Consider the following 13,648-nt stretch of genomic DNA (forward strand, 5'->3'; position numbering starts at 1 on the left):
TTGCATTTTCCTCGCTGCATATAGTATCTCTGTTATCGAATTTAATCCAGTGCTCCTTTGTATATTCATCTTCATCTTAGTAATATGTCCATACATTTTCTGTTCCCTGATGCATTTTGGCCTCCTTTTCAGACAACGACGGGCCAGCCACTGGAGAAATCGAGCCTGTTGATTCCAAGCTATTTGTTTGATATCAAGTCATCGATTAATTTGAAAAAGGAGAGTAGATTGCTTACGAAGCTACCAGAAGGTGTATAATAATCTGTGTGATAATGAAATGTATTTGCTTAGTTGTAGTTGAAAGATATGGGGGATGGAGTGCTTACGGTAGATCAGAATCGGACCGTCGCCATCGAGCATGATGTCTTGGCCACCGGGACCGACGATCTATTGCAGTGTATATGTCATTCGAGCATTCTGGAATATTTTGATTGAAAACTCACGTTATCATGCGAGCCGAGAACAAGTGTACCACCTCCATTTGTAAGAGCTACTCCATTTTGATCGACAAACCCACCAGTAGGCCTAACCTCATGTTCAGTCATATATCCAATAAGAGGAAGGGAGGGAGGAAATGTTTCACACTTACGAGTTAGAGCGTCCGACACGTATGTTGTAAGTACTAGAAGTGCCTCTGCAGCAGTTATCCCAACTTGTGAAGAGATAATAAGAGTTGTTGAATTTGAAAATGACGCTGGCTTCGATGGCACCACTGTTTGCTGTACGTTGAGAAAGAGCGGTGACTCTGGTATCTGCGAGGAAACCATTGGATGGGTTTATACTTGAAAGAGGAATGAGGCTTGATGTTGTGAAGAAGATAGAAAAGAGGAGACTAACTTCATAGACTTGATACCTGTCCAGAAACTACCGAGGGAAAGGAACCATCTACCACCATCTATGAAGCAACCGGTTTAAAAAACAGCCTGGATTCAAGGTTCAATTGATAAGACGCACCGATCAAGAGACTATTTCATGGAATTCAAAATCGTGACTTAGTATTGGTTGTATTTGATAGAACCCGCACGTACTTGGGATCAATGGCCTAAGAACTGTCAGAAGATGTTTCTTTATCAATTGAACACTTACATTATAGTTATTGGAAGGGGACGAAGAAGTCACCATGCCTTCGTGGCTCCAACTGCCTGAAACGAAAAGGATGAGAGCTCCACTTCGCCCATGCCAGGATCTTATACTCACCGGGAGCACCAGTGGAAGACTTGGCAAGGAAGATAGCCGACTGTCGAGGGTACAATATAGAAAGATTTAATTCTGAGAGAAGAACGAGCTTACATTCTGCGAGCCGAAGCTGGAAGCCGAGTAATAAAGCTGGGCAAGGATTAAGCTGGTATTTCCAAAGATGCATCTGGGTCTACCTACCCAGAACTGTCCATTAATGTAGGTACAATCCGGGGCCCATATCGCACTAGAAATTTCGAGGTGCGTCAGAGAAGTAATTACTACCTCTGCCAACATACCCATTGGAAGTGAGTGTATATTTGTCTGTCCAAGGTGCTCCATTGGGCCATACTCTTCCAGCGAAAGTCCATGCCGTCCGATCAGTAGAGGTTCTGATCTCGATCCCCGTCCCAGTAGCTTGAAATTAATTAATGAGATTACTCCTTCAAAAGCAGGATCCTTCCAAACGGACGCACAGAAGACAAAGTATTTTCCAGAGTTGTCTTTACACATAGTAGGGTCGTGGACAGCCGTGTTTCCTGTAACGACTCCTGGGCCTACAACGGCATATCCGAGGGAAGCAAAAGAGAGCAGAGCTAACACAAAAAGAGAGCGCATGTTGAGCTGTGGGTTCCTTCTGTTCCAGCGGCCCAGCGGGCTCTTTAATAGATGAACCAGTGCCCTATATCTGTAAGAAGCGTGGCACAGAACATAGCGATGAACTTCGCGAGTGACGTGAAAAGTAGCATTGTGTGGCAAATCTCATAAATCAGGAAGAGCGACGGCGAAATCGAATGAATGAAAAGATTAAATCCACGGAGAAACCTGAGTAATGCAATAGGACAAATAGCAATAGGGCCGTAGCCTCAGCCTGATGTCACCATGTGGGATCCATCTACTCTTTGTTAGCAGAAGAAGCGTATTGCGGCGAATTGCGAATTTGACTAGAAATGTGCTCGGGAGTCAGGTGCACAATCGAGTGAGGTAGAAAATCATCTGGCCAAGTCACTAACCGGAAGCGGGATCGAATGCGGTCCGCCTCCGGTCCGCTCCCTTCAGTCCATTTTGCTGGGTGGGCCGGATGAACATAGGCCAGGTAATAGGAAGTTATTGGCACTGAGTTGGCGCGACAGACCTGATTTAGTTTCACAGAATCCAGCATACAGAATCCAGATGATAAGGTAGGCGGAAGAACTGAATCTTGCTTCGATTGAAGTATTTAGCATATGATTGTGGAGAGGTGAACAAAGTGTAAATGTTCCCACTGGTACGAACATTGATGCATACTGTATGTCTGGACGCAATTAGGCATAATTGTGGGTACATGTCCATAGGCGAGGTCGTAGCAGCTCTGAGCTCTCGGCAAGTACTTCAGAGCTCCGTAAGGGTGATATAAATGCCTGTTTTAGACAACGACGGGCCAACCACTAGAGAAATCAAGCCGGTTTATCCCAAGCTATTCGTTTGACAAGTCATCAGTCAACTGGAAAGAGAAAATAAATTGGATAAACTGCTCACGAAATTACCATCAGGGGTATAATAATCTGACGATTTTGAGCATGCTAGAAAGGATCGAGATGAGAAGCTTACGGTAGACGAGAATCGGACCGTCAGCATCGAGCATGATATCTTGGCCACCGGGACCGACAATCTATTTTCAGAAAAGCCGTGTACATGTTATTAGAGCTTCCTGGAGTATATCGATTATAAACTCACGTTATCGTGTGTGCCGAGAACAAGTGTACCTCCTCCGTCCGTAAGAGCTACACCGGAATTATCGACATATCCACCAGTAGGCCTAGTCGTGCGTTTAGTCATCATATCCAAGATTCAAGTAAAGGGGATAAAGGTTTTACACTTACGATGTAGAGCGCCCAACGCGTATGTTGTAAGTACTGGAAGTACCATTGCAGCAGCGATCCCAGCTCGTGAAGAGGTAATAATGATCGTTGAATTTGAAAACGGCGCTACCTTCCATAGCACCATTGTTTTCAGTACGTTGAGCCAGAGGAATGACGTCACTATCATCGAAAGGGAGGCCATTGGATGGATTGATACTGCGACAGGAAATATGGAGAGAAAAAAATGAGGCTTGATGTCCTGAGGAAGAATGAACGCAAACTGACTTCAAAGATTTTATACCTGTCCAGAAACTACCGAGAGAAAGGTACCATTTACCACCGTCTGAAGTTACTAGTTGAAAATACGGGCCCGTTTAAAGTCCAGCTGTTAAGACGCACCAATCAAAAGGCTATATCGTAGAACGTGAAAATTTCAGTATTGACCAGATGTGACAAAATCCGCATTACTTAGGGTCAATGGCCTTGATTCACGCCGTTAATAAGTTTTCACTATTTATGTACTTGAACACTTACATTGTAGTTATTAGAACATGATGTAGAAGTTATCATGCCTTCGTGGGTCCAATTGCCTAACGTAAAAAAAATTGAACATTCCGCCTGCTCGGCTGCGAAAATATGCTCACCAGGAGCACCAGTTGAAGACTTGGCAAGAAAGATAGCTGACTAGTAGAAGTTTAATATAGTTAATTGGAGCTGGAGGTGAAGACTACCTTCCGAGAGCCAGAAGTGGAGGCTGAGTAATAGAGCTAAGCATTTCAGCAGGTAAACATTTCCAATAGTCGTGATGCATTTGATATCCTTACCCAGAACTCTCCGTTAAGATATGTGCAATCTGGTGCCCAAAGTGAACTGGAGCGTTTCAGTCAGTCATGAGAGTGGTGAAACTACTGTTGGGTACGCACCCATTGGCAGCGTATTTGTCAGTCCAAGGTGCTCCCTCAGGCCACACTTTTCCAGCGAGGGTCCAGGCCGTACGATCAGTAGAAGTTCTAATTTCAATTCCCACCCCGGTAGCTTGAGGACCAGTTTATTCAGTCGAAGTAAGATCGTGGAATGGACGCACAGAAGACAAAATATTTTCCGGAGTCGTCTCTACACATGGAGGGGTCGTGGAGAGTCGTGTTTCCTGTAAGGGCATCAGGACCTGCTATGGCGTAGCTGAGCGTAGCGAAAGTGAGTAAGGTCAAGGTAGCAAGAGATAGCATGCTGGATTTGTGGGTTCTGTTGGTTTGGGGCTACATAGGCTCTTATATGGGTGAACTGTGGACTGCAGCGTGGAGCTCGGGGACTTGAAACGAGAAGAAACGACGGCAAAATCGGCCGCAATGAAAGATGACACAAGTTGGTGGAGAAATCACCTCAGCAAGATAACGCCACCAACCATTTATTCTTTGATGGTTGAGGCCTAGGCGCGAAGCGATGTGACGATTTTCGAACTAAGCTAAAAATAACTCAGCAGTCAGGTCTCAATCTAGCCAAGATGCGTACTATGGGTACGATTTGCCTTCCATCCTCTTGCGTTGCAGTTCTCACACCGTAAGATTGAGTATTTGAGTTGTGCTGAAAACTTGATTTGTTTACCATAATAGGAAACTGGGGCTTCTGAATCAAGGGTTTCAGTCATGTTTATCGAGTTCCAGATCTTCACACCGTAAAGCTGAGCATTTAAGTTGCGGCACGATAATTCGAGTGGGAACCGATTTCATTCGGATTGCCTTATAACCGTCCTGTCAGTCGTTCCTGTTCCCAGAACTATACCGCCATGCCCTTGCCCGAAATTCAGAAAGCTATTCGTTGGCATCCACCTTCATATGATATCAGGGTCGAAGATGTCCCCGTTCCAAGGTGCATCGCCAGAAACAGTGTAGAGGGACATATTTGACTTGGCTTCACAGTATTCAACATCCTGATGATGCTATCATAAAAGTCAAGGTGAGAGATAGCGGAATCTCGACATGATCAAAGTGCTGAATCCAGCTTTTGACTAGCTTGGCGCACTTTGCGGTCAGTAGAACAATTTGCGAGTCGCACCCGTGTATTAGATATTGAGCATCGAGCAGGCAGCGATTTGCACGTCTATCGAGGTCACGGCGGGGCGATGATCAACAACAAAGTGTAAATATTCCCACGCTATCAAGTTTTTAATATTTATCATGATGACTGGACGATTAGACATACTTGTGGGCACGAATTCATCGGCGAAGTCGTGTCCCTCGGTGAGAGCTTCGGAGCCAAAGCAGAAGGGAGGCCTGCTTTGTACTCCAGCCTAAAAATAGGAGATAAGGTCGTTTCTCCCTTCACAGTCAACTGTGGGGAATGCCAGTGAGTAACTTTTGAGTTGGTGGATTGTCCGATACATACTCAGGCTGCCTTACTAGTGTCTGCCGACTCGGATACACAGGCCGATGTCCGGATGGTTCTTTGTTTGGCACGCCTGCACTCGAAGGAGGTCAAGCTCAATTCGTACGCGTCCCAAAGGCAGGTGGCACTCTCTTCAATCTCAGCAACCCCTCTACTTGGTCAAGCGCGATGCCCGAAAGTTTGAAAGAACAGGCGCTCTCGAAAATTGCTGACAGTTCCCTCCTCATGCTCGCCGACATCCTGCCAACTGGACTATTCGCTGCTTTGCAAGCTATCAACCATCCCAAAGTCGCCGCAGTGATCACAGGAAAGCCATGGCCACTCTGCTTTTCTCAAAACGTTACAACCGGGAATGAAGTCAGTCTTCTCGAATCCGATAAGGTTCTGACTGTCGCAATCATTGGCCTCGGCCCTGTTGGCATTTGTGCCACTGTTAGCATGTTGGATATTCTTGCGACCCGTAATATTCCATTTCGAATTGTCGCGATCGATCCCAATGAGGCTCGAAGGGAGAAGGTGAAGGCAGTTTACGATGCCATCGGTCCCGATGGCAAAGGTACAGGAGAGTTTGCCGCTTTGTCTATTGATGAAGCCAAAATCAAGGTAAATGAATGGACCAATGGTGTCGGTGCAACTGCGGTGCTGGAGGTAGGTTGAATACGCTATGGCTTTGTGCAATGACGGATCACACTCTGTATTAGGTCGTCGGAAATGTCAGCGCCCTGGAATTGAGTTTCGAACTTGTCCGAACATTCGGTGTCATTGTTTCAGTTGGAGTCCATGGAGAGTCATTGCTTCCTATGACGACACGTCAGATATACGGCAAGAATATCTCTTTCGACTTCGGACGTTGCCCATCGCGTGCAATGTTTCCCCTCGCTTTCGATATTCTCGGTAAGCGGGAATTTCAATTTGTGCGACCACCACTCCTGACCCTTACTTGAACTAGTGAAACGGCAGGATGTCTTTGGCAAAGTAGGAGACCCTGCTAGCCTCATTGACCGGATTGTCGATTTCAGCCAAGCGCCGGAGAGTTATCGTGCTTTTGATAAGGGTGAGATTGGAAAGGTGATATTTGACCCTTGGAAATAAAGAGAATCGAAAGCACAATCCTATGTTCTGACACCCTATGCTAAATTGAATCTGACAATGTTATTGTATTTATCGAGAAAGAACTCACTTGGCTATCAGTTTCAGCTTCTTCGAGTGATTTGCCGAAGAGCCAATGTAAGGGGAGGGGAGATAACATGTTGAAGATGGTGCCATATCGCTAATTTCGGTGATATTGGTCAATAGGACTAACCAGGAACGTCATTTGCACGTGCTTGACGAGGTGCGTTTGTAGCGTTGATCTTCAGTGAGCAGCAGCAAGCATGTGCGATATGTGCTGTTCATCCCCGCACTGATGTCACATACCCCTCGCTCCCGGACAGTCTCTCGTCCAACCCCGCCCAGCCTTGGCGCTCACATTGCTTCTCCTCCCCGCCTTGTCATTCCTCCTTTGCGACCCTCCCCTTCACTTTCAAGCCTGCATATCCACAGTCACGGCACGCCGACACCCAATGAGCCCGAGGTCCCTCCTGTTCCTTACCCTCAACGAGACCAAGTTTTGGAGAGCTCAGCTTCGTCTGTCGTGAACGTGGAAACCAATGAAGGCATATGGATTCAGGACATGGATACCGACACTGACATTACTGAGGAAGACCCTTTTGAAGCCGCACGCCCGGTTGCAGCAACAAACGAGGAGTCTAAGAAATTTCTGCGAGATCAGCTAAGGAAAACCCTTTCGGACCAGCAAGGTGAGAGGCTTTCGTGATAACGTGCCTGCATTTTCTAACCCAAGTCAAAAAGGACATAGATCGCCTGTTCTCAGGTCCAAGAAGCTACATCCCGATCTTCAGGAACTGGCATATGGGGGTGGTGGGTAACATCGCCTTCATGTCCCCTCGCCTTCTGAATATCTGTCTCACTAGTTGCTCGGTTTTTACCCCGAGAGTATTACGTGCTCACCGATGCTGGGAAGCCCGTATTCATAAGGTACTCTTTATCCTTCTGTGGTGAGAATGTGTAGCAATGATTGTAGTCGGCCAGGGGGTTCTAACTCGGATGGCATGGTATCAACCATCGGCATAATGCAAGCTCTTATATCCGTCTTCATCGATGATGGTGACAAGATACGATGTATAAATGCTGGACAGTCGAGGATCACCTTTCTATTGCGCCCTCCTCTTTACTATGTTTGCGTTTCGTCATGGGGTGAACCTGAATCTGTCGTGAGTTCACATATAAAACCATTGCTAGTGTCATCATCTTGATTCTGGAATGGCTCAGACTAGAACTCACCTGGAATACTTACACCTCCAAATCTTAAGCATTGTGACTGCTTCGCAATTAAGGAGAATATTCGAACGGAGGACTAATTTCGACCTACGACGCTTGCTTGATGGTTCTTGACCCCCTCTTTTTTAATGTAACTCACTGACCTCTATTTGTTCAGGTGCTGAAACATTCCTTACGACATTACTTGACGAACTCGAATTTGATCTAGCCATCAGCTCCTCCTCTCTGCATTGTCTCAAATTAGAACCAAGCCTAAGGAAGAAGATCGCGGATTCATTGGTGCCAACTGGCAAAGTCAAAGTGGGTCCTGTCGCCTTCTCGCATTCACTCCATCTATTTAACCACCATCTAGGACTTACTTTACGTCATGCTCATGGCTGGAGGTCGCGTCGTCACTCTCATTCGGCCAAGGAAGCACTCCGTTCACCCTGCAGGTAGGCACTTCAGCACATGCAGCTATCCTCGGCGAACGCCTTTTAGATGTCCATATTCTCTTGAACACGGTCAATTCTCCTTCTATATGTAATTCACAGGCATCGGCCTCTTGGATCCCCGTTTGTCTTCCAAAGTTTAATCCGTCTGGCTTCGTGAACGCATATATATCGTTCCCACTTCGTGACAACCCCTTGTTGGATCCAAGTCTCCCGCCCTCAGCCGCCTCAACGAGCTCCCTCAAATCAGATGATGAAACTCCAGATACTAATATCATCATGATTTGTATCAGCGGCAGCGGAGATTTCGACTACGTCAAAACTTGGTGTGACGTTGCGACGAAAGTAGGTCCTCGTTTTTTTTTTTTACGTGATTACCACCTTCTAAGAACTACAGAAACTTGTTACCGATGGATCCTTACACGCGTTGGCCAAAACCATTCTATCACATCAATGTGTTTATACAGTCACCGAAGTTGGCGTCCCTGGGCTCCGGCACTTCGTATACAAGTCCCGTGCACAAGTTCAGATCACCTTGCCCGTTTTCGAAGACCCATATAATGGCGCCAACGAGAAACGAAGGTCAGAACGCTGAACTTTTTTAGGGCGCATTTAAACTCATGGTCAGGCTTATAGACTGGTTACCTTGTATCAGCTATTGCATGATGCGATCCATGCGAAGTCTGGCCAGTCAGAGCCTCTGAAACTTCAGTATATTCGTACGGATACCGAAAGTGTGATGGGCTGGGTAAATTTGCCTACTTGATGCCCTTTCTATTGTTGATCTCGTCACAGATCACTCAACCATTCGAACTTTATGTTGCGGTTTCTCCGCTACTGCCTAAAAGCGCCATAATAGGAGCTGCAAACGCAGTTGTACGATGGGTGAAGAAAGAGGAATCTAGGTTATTCTTGCGCGATGCACCAGTATTTTGATATATGTATATCTGTGTCGTGAGCTTTTCGTGAATGTGAATTTAAGAACATTTCAGGAACATTTCGCCGTCCCAGTTCGTGAAGAAGTTGTTGACCTGGATCACGTGGCCCAAGATTTGCGGACGCCGGACCACGTTCTTCATTCCATCGTCATGCTGGCTGGCTTGGGCTCCTTTGCTCGAATTTGCGTGTCTGCACCAAAGTTCACGCGTACATTAGTCGACAAGTCTGCCCTACGCTCTGTCCCGAAACCCCGCATCTTTCCCAAACAAGTTGGAAAATTCGTTCTGCCACTAGATGTTTCAACTCCCCGGGAGTTCCTCAAAGCCATAGGACGTTCATCGGAAAAACAGTTGCAGCCTGAGTCATGGGATGCTCTTTGGAAGATGTCGGGGAAGGATATGCGAGAAGCTGGTATAGCGGTCAGGGATCGAAGGTCTGTTACTTCCTTCTGTAATTTTCATGTCCAATTCTGACAGAAGAATCTATTAGGTATATTCTATGGTGTATGGAGAAATATCGACAAGGTCTTGACCCGCGAGATTTCGCTCATGAGCCAAAGCCCAAGAAGACTGTGAGGGGGTACGTCGTTTTTTTTTCCGTTCAATCTACCGAGTTCTATTTATATACCTACTTCCTCCGCTAGTTGGGGTCCTTCGGTCCAGAATGGCAAACGAATACGTTCGAGGCGGGTGAAACAACGTTCGAAGCGGTCAAAATAGTAGATAGAGGAGTGCGTTGGTCAGCTATGTCATTAATTTTGCTTTTAGGTTACAACCACTATCAACTACAAAAGGCGTGCGTTTGAGTCTCGTATGAAAGAGAAATTCGGGCCTGCGAGGTAAAAAGAAAGAAGTTGCAGGTGCCGAGTCCACGAGATGTAGAGAAGATGTCAAGGAGGTGCGATTAAGCATCCCAGGCCTCAGTTGGTTTGCCAACGCAAGTTACGTTGGCATTATCCAAATGGCGTTTTAGTGCGTCTCTGCGGCTGAAAGTTTGCATGCAGCCACCTATGCGCTTCTGACCCAGAAACACATACGACTTGGCATCATCGGGAAGGCCAAACTTGTGGGCTTCCTCAAGTAAGACGCCTTTACACCACCATCCTTTTGATTGATCGCTGTCATTTGGGCGTGTGTGAGTACGTAGATGGCGTTTGAAGTCAGGCAATCGTTTATTTGCCTGCTTCCATCCGCATTCGGGGCAGATGAAACTCAGGTTTGGTCCGTCACATGCTTTATTGATAGCTGAAACGGATGAAGTTTGTTTGTTGCGTGAAAGAGAGGTACCGGGAACACGTTTTATGGGAGCAGGTGATAATGATGGGTTCCGGATCAGAGGAGCGGAGCGACGGGAAAATGTGTATGAGGTACGACGTCGCTTGGTAGTAGGACGAGGACTAGGGATGTACTCGTCGTCATCAAAAACGTTATCGCTTTCATCGTCAGCGTCTTCGTCGGAAAGTTGGACAGGGCTACTGGATGCTATGCATCTCCGTTTACGGTTGGAAGGTAATGGAGGCGGAGACTTTGGAGCGGGGGGTATTATTCGGGCGGTTGCCTTTGACCGGGGAAGTTTTGGTGGAATAGGTGATTGTGAGGGAGCAATTCGAGGGCTTTGTCGCTGAGGGACGCGTGTATTTCCAAATGATCTATTCATCATTTTATCTCCAGTTGTGGAATAATGATTTAGGAAACATACGTAGTTTTTGTATTTTTTTTCATCACGGGCTTCGACGATGGGCAGGTTGGTACAGCAATGAAATCGTCATCGGGCGACTCGGACTTGATCAGGTCGTCAGCGCGGACAGAAGGACTTCTGCTCGAGCTCGAGGCATAAGATGATCCAAATGCATCTGATGTAGCGAGAGTAATCGGAAAGGGAGGACAATGGTCCTCGAATAAACCTTTCTCGTCTGTAACAAAGGCATTGGCAGACTCGGCTATATGGTCCTCGAAGTTGTACATTTTCTCGTGATCCATTTGAAGCTGGAGGAAGTCGGTATAGTCGTAGGGATACATGATTGATGATAGCGATATTGAGGGAGCAGGTGTCGCGAACTCATATTCCAGACTTAATATATAGTAAATTAATCCTTTGACAGAGGCTTCGCGCAGCCTAGTGACGCTTGGGCCAAAGAGTGCAATGGTGGCAGCCCTGCACCAATAACTCCGCAAAGGTGCAACATAACCCTTTTTTATTGTCGCCTCGTTGCTCATCCGAATTCGGTAACTGATTTCTTCATCCGTTTTTTGTCACCCAAAGATGGCCCCGGTGAGTTATTGTATGGAAAATCATTGTTATAGGACTTGTTCTTCAGCGCTTATTGTATCTGCAAAGAAATTGCGCCTCCATAATTGCCTGGAAACCATCCTCAAATTCAAGAATGGAGAGTGATTGGAAAGATTACGGCCTGCAGGAAAAAAAATCTTGTCGATCAGCAGAAGCCAATCAGTTTATCTCTACTTCAATATTTACTTTGAGAAATGATGACGCACGATAATGGATCCGGTAGACTCAATGATGGCACGAGGTGACAATGAGGTTTGTGAAAGAACTGCCCTGTGATTTGATACCGTCGCGCGGCTAGCATCCGTACACGGTCCTCACCATGTCATTGTCGACGTGGACAATGGTTATTTCCAGCGCGTGCGAGGAACAAAAACATGTGGAGCAAGCATTGTCAATTAGCGAGAAAGATATCGGAACAATCGTGTAGAGAAGTAACCAGAATTATAGTATCCAAAGCTGGGATAGGTTACGAAGCCGCTTCCTCGTTTAATAAAACATATTCCCGGTTGGAAAGACCAAATTTGATGACTAAAACGGACAATATCAGTGACAGGTGCTCCGAGTACCAGAATCAACGTACCATCTCCAGCTTTCAGTTCATAAAAGCGTGCAGACGGTATCTTTTCATCATTGACAAATGTCCCGTTCGTCGACTCTAGGTCGATAACGAAGGGCCTAAAAAACATGATGGTGAATTTAGCATCAAGCTTGTTGGCGTAGTGATTGGCGTACTTCACAGTACCACTAGAAGTTCCTTTGTCCTGGATATATCGATCTGGAGGGGTCTTATGACTTGTCACGCCCTGTCCGATAATCAACACTCACGCTGAATGGCTGCATGCTGCTTCGAGCATGAGGGGTGATCCACGGCTATGTCAGAGACAAGCCGATCACGCCCAATCAGATATGCACTCTGACGTTGAATATGAAGAAGTTCTGATAACGGAAAGATTTCGTGGAAGGTAAGGTGGGAAAGGAAATTTGGGACTTACCTACTTGTTCACTACCTTTAAAAACATAAAGTCTCCAACTCAGAGTAGGTTTTCGAGCTTCCGGTGGTTCGTTATATTTCAGGACGGTACTGGTTCCATCTGTTGCCTTTACGGTATTGGTTTCTGCAGCTAGTAGTCCTGACTGGTTGAAGTTGGGCTTCGCTTTCTCTGGTTTGGGAGAACGATCTCTGGAGGATGACCGTGGCCTGGAGGAGCGTGATCTCGGCGAAGCCGAGCGTCTTCGTGAAGGCCGCTCATCACGCCTTCCATCTCTATCCCTATCATAGCGCTCCCTATCTCTTTGTCGCTCTCGTTCCCGGTCATGTTCCCCGTACCCACGGCGCTCATACTGTGAATCCCGATGCCTGTGTGAACCTCCATATGAAGAACTCTCGGCTATACGGTCATGACCCCCCTCCCTTCTTTTGTCGCTGTAACTATGAGATTTTCTATCTCGATCACGGTCTTGGCCGTTTCTTGAAGTACGAGGTACATCCTCATGTAATGCCAGGTCGCGCATGGAGTTCTGTTTGAGCTATGTCAACTTATACGTGGGTTGTGAAAGCTGCATATAAAAGAGCACCACAATCCGTGTTGCAAAAAGACTGTTGAATTCTTGACAAGTGTTCAGTTGGCACTATGTAAGCTTGGTTTGAGCTCTGTTAAGTCGAAGTTCAATTTGTTAAAGCTGTCACGTGAGAAACCTAGCGTTCTGTCTGCTTCAAGTTCAAGTGGAATCTGGATGAACCTCATGATAGGCTGGATTCGGGAAGTAGGCGAAATGTTCTTGGCAGCCACTCCGGGTATACATAGTCAGTGACAGGAAGTTCACAGCAAGATTTCTGGATCTGCCACTCTCTCTATCAATCACCCAAGGTCACTTTTATTATATCACTTCGTCCACAATCAGCGACACAAATGTGTGTTGCAACAGGAGTGACAACCAAGACAAGTGTGTATCTGAGCTCGACAGCACATTGTGGCCGCTCATGACTACCATCCCTCCAGTGGTACATAATATACTTGAGCATGAAAAAGTTGATTTATGAAACGATTAAGGGCGGGCTACGGGTTCGCTACGGGTTCGAGGACGGTATTGCACGGGCCGCAAGTTAATCGTGAGGGAGAAAGTTAATTGACATCATCATATGCATCATCATTGAATATTTGAACCGTCCTCTACAGTAAGGGTACTTAAGAATAGCGTGAGGTCAAACATACCCAAGGCGGTCCCGTCCATTTGCCAGGAAAATAAAAT

General features: G+C 46.4%; 6 protein-coding genes across 6 annotated transcripts; 2 read left to right on the plus strand and 4 right to left on the minus strand.

Moving 5' to 3' along the window:
- Positions 1 to 4: 4 nt before the first annotated feature.
- Positions 5 to 1,801, minus strand: AGABI2DRAFT_224152 (hypothetical protein). Its single transcript, XM_006462588.1, has 13 exons — positions 1,653 to 1,801; positions 1,476 to 1,593; positions 1,378 to 1,423; positions 1,291 to 1,326; positions 1,198 to 1,237; positions 1,087 to 1,142; positions 1,029 to 1,042; positions 838 to 906; positions 590 to 781; positions 444 to 525; positions 327 to 387; positions 237 to 262; positions 5 to 179 (listed from the first exon to the last, which is right to left on the minus strand). The coding sequence occupies exons 1-13, from the start codon at positions 1,792 to 1,794 to the stop codon at positions 129 to 131; spliced, it is 933 nt and encodes a 310-aa protein (XP_006462651.1). The 5' UTR covers positions 1,795 to 1,801; the 3' UTR covers positions 5 to 128.
- Positions 1,802 to 2,581: 780 nt separating this feature from the next.
- Positions 2,582 to 4,243, minus strand: AGABI2DRAFT_119499 (hypothetical protein; the record flags this gene model as incomplete). The annotated part of the gene is made up of 14 exons (XM_006462589.1): positions 2,582 to 2,632; positions 2,695 to 2,720; positions 2,767 to 2,827; positions 2,893 to 2,974; positions 3,039 to 3,233; positions 3,303 to 3,360; positions 3,417 to 3,427; positions 3,486 to 3,499; positions 3,552 to 3,607; positions 3,662 to 3,701; positions 3,749 to 3,784; positions 3,842 to 3,887; positions 3,941 to 4,052; positions 4,102 to 4,243. The coding sequence occupies 14 exons, from the start codon at positions 4,241 to 4,243 to the stop codon at positions 2,582 to 2,584; spliced, it is 930 nt and encodes a 309-aa protein (XP_006462652.1).
- Positions 4,244 to 4,548: 305 nt separating this feature from the next.
- On the plus strand, positions 4,549 to 6,597 carry AGABI2DRAFT_193766 (hypothetical protein). Its single transcript, XM_006462590.1, has 9 exons — positions 4,549 to 4,566; positions 4,620 to 4,883; positions 4,934 to 4,970; positions 5,027 to 5,042; positions 5,099 to 5,153; positions 5,211 to 5,360; positions 5,417 to 6,047; positions 6,101 to 6,293; positions 6,349 to 6,597. Exons 2-9 carry the CDS (start codon positions 4,801 to 4,803, stop codon positions 6,489 to 6,491), a joined length of 1,308 nt encoding a protein of 435 aa, XP_006462653.1. The 5' UTR covers positions 4,549 to 4,566; positions 4,620 to 4,800; the 3' UTR covers positions 6,492 to 6,597.
- A 177-nt stretch (positions 6,598 to 6,774) lies between these two features.
- AGABI2DRAFT_207159 (hypothetical protein) lies at positions 6,775 to 9,166 on the plus strand. Its single transcript, XM_006462591.1, has 11 exons — positions 6,775 to 7,198; positions 7,251 to 7,319; positions 7,373 to 7,436; positions 7,483 to 7,672; positions 7,731 to 7,845; positions 7,897 to 8,039; positions 8,092 to 8,173; positions 8,220 to 8,515; positions 8,568 to 8,752; positions 8,807 to 8,918; positions 8,966 to 9,166. The coding sequence occupies exons 1-11, from the start codon at positions 6,805 to 6,807 to the stop codon at positions 9,104 to 9,106; spliced, it is 1,791 nt and encodes a 596-aa protein (XP_006462654.1). The 5' UTR covers positions 6,775 to 6,804; the 3' UTR covers positions 9,107 to 9,166.
- Positions 9,167 to 10,012: 846 nt separating this feature from the next.
- Positions 10,013 to 11,325, minus strand: AGABI2DRAFT_119502 (hypothetical protein; the record flags this gene model as incomplete). The annotated part of the gene is made up of 2 exons (XM_006462592.1): positions 10,013 to 10,757; positions 10,808 to 11,325. The coding sequence occupies 2 exons, from the start codon at positions 11,323 to 11,325 to the stop codon at positions 10,013 to 10,015; spliced, it is 1,263 nt and encodes a 420-aa protein (XP_006462655.1).
- A 448-nt stretch (positions 11,326 to 11,773) lies between these two features.
- Positions 11,774 to 13,038, minus strand: AGABI2DRAFT_193770 (hypothetical protein). Its single transcript, XM_006462593.1, has 6 exons — positions 12,974 to 13,038; positions 12,391 to 12,916; positions 12,224 to 12,334; positions 12,131 to 12,173; positions 11,979 to 12,073; positions 11,774 to 11,926 (listed from the first exon to the last, which is right to left on the minus strand). The coding sequence occupies exons 2-6, from the start codon at positions 12,908 to 12,910 to the stop codon at positions 11,865 to 11,867; spliced, it is 831 nt and encodes a 276-aa protein (XP_006462656.1). The 5' UTR covers positions 12,911 to 12,916; positions 12,974 to 13,038; the 3' UTR covers positions 11,774 to 11,864.
- Between the last annotated feature and the right edge of the window lie 610 nt (positions 13,039 to 13,648).

Source organism: Agaricus bisporus (genome assembly GCF_000300575.1).
Source record: "Agaricus bisporus var. bisporus H97 unplaced genomic scaffold AGABI2scaffold_7, whole genome shotgun sequence".
Classification (NCBI taxonomy): domain Eukaryota; kingdom Fungi; phylum Basidiomycota; class Agaricomycetes; order Agaricales; family Agaricaceae; genus Agaricus; species Agaricus bisporus.

Coding starts and splice junctions, on each gene's coding strand:
- AGABI2DRAFT_193770 (XM_006462593.1), bottom strand. CDS start 12,910: ATGCGCGACCTGGCATTACATGAGGATGTACCTCGTACTTCAAGAAAC. Junction 12,174..12,223: donor GCAGCATGCAGCCATTCAGC/GTGAGTGTTGAT, acceptor AGACCCCTCCAG/ATCGATATATCCAGGACAAA. Junction 12,074..12,130: donor ACTTCTAGTGGTACTGTGAA/GTACGCCAATCA, acceptor CATGTTTTTTAG/GCCCTTCGTTATCGACCTAG.
- AGABI2DRAFT_207159 (XM_006462591.1), top strand. CDS start 6,805: ATGTCACATACCCCTCGCTCCCGGACAGTCTCTCGTCCAACCCCGCCC. Junction 7,673..7,730: donor GGGGTGAACCTGAATCTGTC/GTGAGTTCACAT, acceptor GGAATGGCTCAG/ACTAGAACTCACCTGGAATA. Junction 8,174..8,219: donor GCACTCCGTTCACCCTGCAG/GTAGGCACTTCA, acceptor AACGCCTTTTAG/ATGTCCATATTCTCTTGAAC.
- AGABI2DRAFT_224152 (XM_006462588.1), bottom strand. CDS start 1,794: ATGCGCTCTCTTTTTGTGTTAGCTCTGCTCTCTTTTGCTTCCCTCGGA. Junction 1,143..1,197: donor GTCTTCCACTGGTGCTCCCG/GTGAGTATAAGA, acceptor TTTTCGTTTCAG/GCAGTTGGAGCCACGAAGGC. Junction 180..236: donor ATACACCTTCTGGTAGCTTC/GTAAGCAATCTA, acceptor TCAAACAAATAG/CTTGGAATCAACAGGCTCGA.
- AGABI2DRAFT_193766 (XM_006462590.1), top strand. CDS start 4,801: ATGCCCTTGCCCGAAATTCAGAAAGCTATTCGTTGGCATCCACCTTCA. Junction 4,884..4,933: donor GAAGATGTCCCCGTTCCAAG/GTGCATCGCCAG, acceptor TTGGCTTCACAG/TATTCAACATCCTGATGATG. Junction 5,361..5,416: donor GTCAACTGTGGGGAATGCCA/GTGAGTAACTTT, acceptor CTGCCTTACTAG/TGTCTGCCGACTCGGATACA.